At 42.2% G+C, this 9,342-nt stretch overlaps 1 protein-coding gene across 1 annotated transcript; it reads right to left on the bottom strand.

The window, feature by feature from the left end:
* Window positions 1–4,574: 4,574 nt before the first annotated feature.
* On the bottom strand, window positions 4,575–9,302 carry LOC115482201 (40S ribosomal protein S25). The gene is made up of 5 exons (XM_030221814.1): window positions 9,196–9,302; window positions 7,402–7,497; window positions 6,483–6,666; window positions 5,404–5,500; window positions 4,575–4,653 (listed from the first exon to the last, which is right to left on the bottom strand). The coding sequence occupies exons 1-4, from the start codon at window positions 9,196–9,198 to the stop codon at window positions 5,406–5,408; spliced, it is 378 nt and encodes a 125-aa protein (XP_030077674.1). The 5' UTR covers window positions 9,199–9,302; the 3' UTR covers window positions 4,575–4,653; window positions 5,404–5,405.
* Window positions 9,303–9,342: the final 40 nt, after the last annotated feature.

Raw genomic sequence — 9,342 nt, 5'->3', positions numbered from 1 at the left:
TGATCCCTCTGGCAAACAAGACCTAATACTTGGTGGCAAAACCCTTGTTGGCAAGCACAGCGGTCAGACGTCTTCTGTAGTTGATGATGAGGTTTGCACACATGTCAGGAGGAATTTTGGTCCACTCCTCTTTGCAGATCATCTCTAAATCATTAAGAGTTCTGGGCTGTCGCTTGGCAACTCGCAGCTTCAGCTCCCTCCATAAGTTTTCAATGGGATTAAGGTCTGGTGACTGGCTAGGCCACTCCATGACCCTAATGTGCTTCTTCCTGAGCCACTCCTTTGTTGCCTTGGCTGTATGTTTTGGGTCATTGTCATGCTGGAAGACCCAGCCACGACCCATTTTTAAGGCCCTGGCGGAGGGAAGGAGGTTGTCACTCAGAATTGTACGGTACATGGCCCCATCCATTCTCCCATTGATGCGGTGAAGTAGTCCTGTGCCCTTAGCAGAGAAACACCCCCAAAACATAACATTTCCACCTCCATGCTTGACAGTGGGGACGGTGTTCTTTGGGTCATAGGCAGCATTTCTCTTCCTCCAAACACGGCGAGTTGAGTTCATGCCAAAGAGCTCAATTTTTGTCTCATCTGACCACAGCACCTTCTCCCAATCACTCTCGGCATCATCCAGGTGTTCACTGGCAAACTTCAGATGGGCCGTCACATGTGCCTTCCGGAGCAGGGGGACCTTGCGGGCACTGCAGGATTGCAATCCGTTATGTCGTAATGTGTTACCAATGGTTTTCGTGGTGAGAGTGGTCCCAGCTGCCTTGAGATCATTGACAAGTTCCCCCCTTGTAGTTGTAGGCTGATTTCTAACCTTCCTCATGATCAAGGATACCCCACGAGGTGAGATTTTGCGTGGAGCCCCAGATCTTTGTCGATTGACAGTCATTTTGTACTTCTTCCATTTTCTTACTATGGCACCAACAGTTGTCTCCTTCTCGCCCAGCGTCTTACTGATGGTTTTGTAGCCCATTCCAGCCTTGTGCAGGTGTATGATCTTGTCCCTGACATCCTTAGACAGCTCCTTGCTCTTGGCCATTTTGTAGAGGTTAGAGTCTGACTGATTCACTGAGTCTGTGGACAGGTGTCTTTCATACAGGTGACCATTGCCGACAGCTGTCTGTCATACAGGTAACGAGTTGATTTGGAGCATCTACCTGGTCTGTAGGGGCCAGATCTCTTACTGGTTGGTGGGGGATCAAATACTTATTTCCCTCTGCAGAATGCAAATAAATTCATATACTTTCCACAATGTGATTTTCCGGATTTAATTTGTGATGTGCTATCTCTCACTGTTACCAATAACCTACCCTTCAATTATGGGCTGCTCATGTCTTTGTCAGTGGGCAAACTTACAAAATCAGCAAGGGATCAAATACTTATTTCCACCACTGTACTTGTACTGACACAATAGCAGTTTGATATCAGGATCCCATATAAACAAAAACATGTCTTGCTTCCTTTTCTGCAGAAAGCTGTTCCATCTGTGTATGGTCCAGTAATATTTTCTGATTATTATTGAGCCTACTCCCTTTCTAATGATCTTTTTGAAAGTCTTATTCTCTGAAAATTGCTTGTAGCTTCAGCATTGAAAGTACCTAGCTAAGTATTTGAATGCCTTATTCATATTTGAAAAATTTGGGTTGTTTCAGGTCGCAAGGATTTTTGTGCAGGCCTTACTGAATTTTGATATTCCCTTGGGTACAAGGCTAAACATTCCACATGTAGTCTGCCTATTCCCCCCTCCCCTTTTTTTTTTTTTTTAACTCACTACAGCTGAACCTTTTACTATGTGTCCTACCAAGCTGTTAGTTGGAGTTTAGCTCGAGTCTCTCTCATGATAACTCTGAACTATGTTTGCTTGTTCCTTACCACATGCTGATGTGTCCCTGAAATTGCAAATGCAACACTATTTGTATTGTGGAAGAAAACTTAAATGTTTTCCAGTAGCTTTAAGGAGGGTTGTGGCTGTTGCCTCCATGATGGCTTAACCAAGATAGCACTTGCTAAATACTTTTGTTCATAAGTCTGTAAAAATTATTAAAAATACTATACTATGACCTAGCCATTAAGTCTTTTTAATCAGTTCTCAAATGGAAATATTTATTTTAAAAATGGTACCAACATTGCCCCAGGTACAAATAAGTACCTGTATTCAATATGTAAGCCGTATTGCGCCTGCCATGAGTGGGAAAGCGCGGGGTACAAATGTAACAAAAAAAAAAAAAAGGGTTTTATGCAGCTGTCCTCATGTTCTCAAAAGCTGTATTAGAATGTGGCTCAAGAGGGGCTACAGATAAACATGTCTACCTCAACTACAGTCCACAGAAAGTGCAATTTTCAAAAGATGCATTCCTAGGTATTTGCACAGCCTATTAACAGGTCTACAGTTGTAGCTATTTTCTGTTCTGGAAAAATTGTACGGAACTATATATTTGTTTTAGGAGTTATGGTTACTGCTTTTTTTTTTTTTTAAGAAATTCACTTAAGATGGTATGCAGCAAGAACAAGTTGATTATAGGCAAGAGACAGTTACATCAGTAAAAAAAAAAATTCAACAGCACAGTGTGCTCATTATGTCAACACAAGAATCTACAAGAGTATTGCCATATTGGGACAGACTGAAGGTCCTTCACACCCAGTATCCTGTTTCTAACACTGGCCAATCCAGGTTACAAATACCTAGCAAGATCCCAAAACAGTATAATACATTTTATGCTGCTTATCCTACAAATAAGCAGTGGATTATGGACTTTTCATTTAGGAAGCTATCCAAGCCTTTTTGTAAACCCTGCTGCTTTTACTATGAATTCCAAAGTTTAATTACATGTTGAGTGAAAAAAATATTTTAAAATTTATTACTTTGGAGCTTCATTGCGTGCCCTCTAGTCCTAGTATTTTTGGAAAGAGTAAACAATTCACATCTACCTAGTGCACTCCATTCCACATTTTATGGCCTTCTATCATATCTTCCCCTCATATGCCTTTTCTCCAAGCTCAAGAGCCCTAGCTGCTTTTAGCCTTTCCTCATAGAGAAGTTGTCTCATCCCCTTTATCATTTTTGTTGCCCTTCTCTGTACCTTTTCTATTTCCACTCTATCTTTTTTGAGATGCAGTGACCAAATTTGCACATATTTGAGATGTGGTCACACCATGGCACAATACAAAGGCATTATAACGTCGTTTGTTTTTCATTCCTTTCCTAATAATACCTAACATTCGATTTGCTTTCTTAGCCGCCCTGCTGCACACTGAGCAGTTTCAATGTATTATCAATGATGATCCCTTTCCTGGTCGGTGACTCCTAATGTGGAACCTTGTATCACATAGCTATAGTTTGGGTTCCTCTTTCCCACATGCATCACTTTTTCATCTTAACAGCATCAGATGTAAGTTAATGTGGAACATATAGATCGAGCAATATGGAGTTAGAAAATAAAGCGGGTAGGAGTTAAAGCACTGCAGACCAGTGTTGCCTCGTTCCTTAAAGGTTTGGAAGAAGAGCCAAGCATTCACCTGCTTCCTGCAGTAATTTTCCTTGAGCAAAGCCTTTCAGGGAGTGAATGCCAGAACAGGCTTGCTGACAGCTGTCACATTGTGTAATGACATCCTTCAAATATGTAAGCCGCATTGAGCCTGCCATGAGTGGGAAAGCGCGGGGTACAAATGTAACAAAAAAAAAATGATCCTCCTTAGGAAGGACCTTAGGGCCCTTTTACTAAAGCACAGCAACATGGAACTACTGCTGGCCCAACACACAGCATGCCCGATGCCACCATAATCTTTGTACAATACCACAGGGCTACCTCACTGTAATCAGGCAGCACCAGGTTAATGTGGGAGCCCTTACCACCATCTCACTGGGCAGCAGTAACCGCTCTCCCCAAAATGGCCACACAGCAAGTGCAAACAATGCATGGCCATTTCTTTTTTTTTTTTTTTTTTTGGCCTTTTTACCTGCTGCAGTTAACCACCACCACCACAAGCAAAGGGCCCTTTAGAGAGCCTGTTTTTCAAGTAATCTGGCCCATTTCCTTTAAGGGCCTTGAAGATCAGCTAGAATTTGAAAATTTAGCCTGGTATTGTACTGCTAGCCAGTGAAGGTTACAAAAACAGGGTGATGTGGTCCACACCCCTTCTAACACCCATCCTACAGGAGGTCCCAATAACTAATTTTACTTGGATTTAAGTATGACCTTGAGAGTGTCGTATGCATTTTCTACCAAGTTTGCTGAAATTACTACCTTAGGGCCTCTTCCATCAAGCCACGCTAGCAGTTCCCACGAAGCTCATGCAAAGTGAATAGGCTTTGTCAGCATTACCATACCGGGGACCGCTAGCACGTTTTGATAAAGGCACTTGGCTACTCTAAGAAATTGGTGAGTTTGTCAGTAAGGTGCAGTAAACAATGTTGAGACATGGAGCCAGTTTCTCAGCTCACTGCTGGGAAGGTCAAACCCATTTAATAAATCCTATATTTCACTGCTAAGCATAGAAGACATTTTCTGTACCACTAGTAAAACCCTGTCTAAAGCCCTTACCCAAAAATATTTATACAGCTCAGTATATCACAGACAATACAGCCATTTTTGTTTTTTATTTTTTCATATGTTTACAAAAAAAGCCATCAGTGAACACCAGCAGAGCCTAAAAAAAAAAAAAAAAAGGAAAGGATTTGTTAGAAAATATTTGCTCAAAATCAATTATACCAATAAGCTACACCACCCACTTCCCTATTAGCAAGGCAACACACAAAGAAAGACCCACACGGTCTATCTGCCCAGCAAAAGTACAAGAGTCAGATACAGGGCCGCCGAGAGACAGCCAGGCCTGGGGAAAACACCCCCTGGGCCCGCCCCCTTCTGGACCCACCACTCGCTCAGCTTACTTGTCCTGCACTCTTGCTCCAGGCTGTCACTGCACAGCAAACTTCCCCAGGGGCCAGTGCTAGCATTGCTCTCCTGTTCATGGCAGCGCCACAGAGCAGAGTCCTTCCTTCCTGCTGCGTCCAAAGAGGCTGTTTGGACGCAGCACTGGCAAGAAGGAAGTACTCTGCGGCACTGCTGTGCATAGGAACAGGAGAGTAATGCTAACACTGGGCAAGCCCCCCCCCCCCCCCCCCCCCCCCCCCCCGACTCTCAGCAGCCCTAGTCAGATATCCCACAAGCAGCAGAGTTTACAAAAAGGTAAAACTGGCTGAAGACATAGCAGATAATCAATATGGAACTACAACTACCACCAGAGCAGAACACTTCCATTAACTCGTGTCACAAAGCAATGGTCCTTGTTCAGCTACACAACCCAAGTGAAAGTAAAATTAATACAGTATTTCCAAACTCGCTCCCATAAATATGTGATGGAGAGTTAAGTTGAGAGCTGTGTTCTAGAGAAATTCACCTCTATGATTCCTCCGTAGTAGCTGGGGCATCTCCTCCCTTGGTGTTTCTTGTGTAAATCACCTGGGCTCGGTGCTTGGATACTAGTTTAATTAACCCTAAAAGGCAGGGAGAAACATTTTATTAAATATGCTTATGTATTTAAACTCATGGAAAAAGTTATTTATATTCCACGCATGCTGATGCAGAACTAAAATGGAGAATCTGAATGAGTTAAGCATATCAAGCTTCACATCTGCATACAGTTACATCATGTTTAAAAAAATGGGACCCCTTTTATTTTTCTTTGTAAAAAAAAAAATGGATATAAAATAAAAATTGGCTCAAACACGCCTATGGTAGAACTACAAAAGGATCATGCGACAAACGGAGGGGCATCCAATTTTTTAACAAAAAAACATGGACATCTTGTCTGGCATCAGACTGCAGAACAGTGGAATAGCCTAGTGGGTAGTGCAGTAGACTAAACCAAGGGACAATTTTTTGTAAACATGATCCCTCCGAGACCTGAAAAATACCTACTGTACCTGAATGTATACCACTTCAATAGCCTTCAAGCTTGCAGGTGTCATAGTTATATAGATATTTTTAAACAGAAAGAGTTGACCTGGGACTTAAACCTCAGTCTCTTCATTCACAGTCCACTGCACTAACCACTAGGCTACACCTCTGACCTATTTACTGCTTTGTTCAGAATGGCCATAGTTTCACATGGCCACATTAACAAGTTTCAGTTCAATGTGGCTTTACAACAAACAATAATATAACAGTTTACATATAATAGACGGAAGTTTCTAGTTAACAGCTAATGGAGAAACATTATTTATATATGCAGCTGACAGCCTGGGTTTCCTTTCCAGCATCTTTCCATTAGTAAAAAAAAACTGCAATTCTTGGCGCTCATGATTATTATCAGGTGCCAACTCCACAGAAACACAGTAGCTGCCTGTAACTAACATGACCAGGGCACTACCTGCCCCAGCTAGATTCAACTGCTCCAGCTGGAACTCTGTCAATACCAGTATCTCAGTCTCCGGTGAATTTCATGCAACCGTTAAAGCTAGGCACAAGTCAGCTTACCTTTGTTAAGCAGCTCTTGAAGAGCAGCTCTGGCCAGAGAGCCCCTGATTTTCAGCCTCTCTGAGACCACAGCAGGTGTGATGAGCTTGTAGTTTGGAACTTCTTTACACAGTTTCTCATATGTAGCTTTGTCAAAGAGGACCAAGTTGTTCAGCTTGTCCCTCACTTTCCCCTTGGACCACTTCTACTCAAAAAGATGAGGAGACAAGCCCAGTTACACACATAGGTATCATATCCATGCCCTAACATCAGTTTTAAATAAATCAGAAATAAATCAACAAGATTGTATTTGCATCGTGTTTAGGTTCAAATTACAAGTTCAGAAAAATAAACCTTTACATTTTTAGTTTATACATCTCCCAAAACTTAAAGGATATGTAGATATATATCTACATCTACATTATCTGTATTCATCTGAAATATTTCAGGTCTCTGAATGGAAAGCAGTACATAATACTGCGTTCGTTTGAGCAGGCTCAGCAAACTTAAACAGGCCTTTATAAATATACTGCAGAGATATTGGAGGGGAGGGAAGAATCTAAGAAGCTGTGTACCTCACCCTCCATAGCCTTCTAAAGAATTTACACTTGCAAATCATTCCCATTCTATTGTCTTGTCAGCTCCCACATTCAAAATGGGGCAGTGACCCAGGAACAGTAACAGGGACCCCCTGTGCTATATGAAGGATCAACTGAGGGAGTGACAGCAAGAGACATTCAGGGAGCAGCAGTCTCACATAATATTAACCAACCCCCCCCCCCCCCCCCAAAAAAAAAAAAAAATATCACTTTGAACTGCGTCTGACCTAAAATTCATCTCTACTGAAACATTAACAGGTTTATTCATAGTAGTCTCATTCAGCATAATGAGCCATGCAGCCTGCTGAGTAATTGCTTCATTACAAGCAAATGTATCTTACCTTCTTTTTGGCTTTTCCACCAGATTTGTTCACTGGGTCTTTGTCCTTCTTGGTGGACTTGCCTGCATCCTTCTTCTTCTTGTCATCTTTGGGTGGCTGAGTTTAGAACACAAAGGACAGGATAGTTTTACATACCCAGAGTATGAGATTCTTTCCCCTTTACCAAAGAAGGCACAGTTAAGTGAATGGAATGGGTCACATAACCCTTGATGCTGTCAATTAGTACAGCCTAGGCAGCAGGGGAGAGGTTTAAGGATTAGGGAAGAACAGGGCAGTCTGAATGGTCCAATCAAAAGATGGCAACAGGGGGTCCCTAGGGATAGAGTATTACCCCAGTGTGGGCAGAGTCATGTTTTCAGTAATGTAATTTTAGTTTGCTGGCACCCAAGCAGAGAAGCAACATGTCGACCATAGCATGGCTACAGGATCTTGGACCACAGAGCAATATTACAGAAACAGCTGCTAGAAAGCACCAACAGGAAAAGGCACCTGAAGGGTTGGGAAACATTCCTGGTATATAATATAGGAATATAATAAGTATCTCTATCATTAGTGTGCGCTAATTTTTAGCACGCACTGTCTCCCTGACTCTCACGTACCCACCCCCCATCCTGTTAGACTGTCACTGAAATGCTTTGATGTTTTGCTCATATATTACTGTCATCTACCAACATTTGCTTATTGCTGATCTGACGAAGGGCAACCTTCGAAAGCTAATCAAGAAATGTATTAAGTTATATCCAATAAAAAAAAGGTATATTTTCTTTTCCATGTTTTATTTTGTTTTATTTCTATTGATTACCTTTAAAAGTGGACTAACACAGCTACCACACCTCTCTAGCACGCGCTAAAAAGTGCAGCTTAGTAAACAAGGCCCCAAGTTTATCAGTCGCCTATATTCCTCCAATTTTATTTATTCTTATATCCCACATTATCCTAAACAAGTTTCAGTTCAATGTGGCTTTACAACAAACAATAATATAACAGTTTACATATAATAGACGGAAGTTTCTAATTAACAGCTAATGGAGAAACATTATTTAAACAGTTAAGTTTTTTAAGCTTTTTAGAACGGAAGATAAGAATTTATGCTTCTACGCTTAGGCTTATGGTGTTCCACTAGCCTTGTGGGTAAGTCACTTAACTCTACTACTACTTATCATTTATATAGCGCTACAAGGCATACGCAGCGCTGTACACCATACACAAAGCCAGTCCCTGCTCAAAGAGCTTACAATCTAGATAAGACAGTACACAGACAGAACAATTAAGGGTAAGGGAATAGAGAGGTGAGGCTAAGGGACAGGGCAACTAAGTTAGGAGTCAAAAGCAGTGGTAAAGAAGTGGGTTTTGATTTGAAAACAGCCTGCATTACCGTGGGTTGGAACTTAGATTGTAAGCCCTTCAGGAACTAGTAAAATGCTTTAAGTACCTTGATGTAACTCGCCTTTACACTAGTAAGAAAAGGCAGGAGGTACATTTAAGGAAAACAGTGTTGTCATGTGCCCTGGAACGCCAGGTATAATATAGAGGCCTATAACCAAGAATATAAGAGACCAGGAACAGGGAAAAGGCACGTGTATGGGATCAGTATAAAGAACATGCAGCATATATACAGGACGTAGAACCATGCACATGGTCCAAAGGTACCACAGCTGCTGCTGCTCCCTACCTCCCTCCATACCGCCCTGCTACCACCCCCCGGCCATTCTGTCCTCACTCCCTTCCTTCTCGGTCCTCGAGCTCTTTCCGCAACTACAACTCCCCCACAAACCCAACCATCCAGGATCTCACCATGGTGCAATCACCGCCTCTCCTGCAAGATGTCGGACAGAAAGGAAGAGCCCCTTCGCTTGTAACTAGTAAACCCCGTGCCGGCGACGAGCAGTTTCCGCTGCGCAGAACTACAGCTTCCGGAATCGAGGACCACAAATCCCAGGA

This window comes from Microcaecilia unicolor, chromosome 12 (assembly GCF_901765095.1).
Source record: "Microcaecilia unicolor chromosome 12, aMicUni1.1, whole genome shotgun sequence".
Lineage (NCBI taxonomy): Eukaryota > Metazoa > Chordata > Amphibia > Gymnophiona > Siphonopidae > Microcaecilia > Microcaecilia unicolor.
The sequence above is the reverse complement of the archived record's forward strand: the minus strand, read 5'-3'. Positions and strand labels throughout refer to the sequence as shown.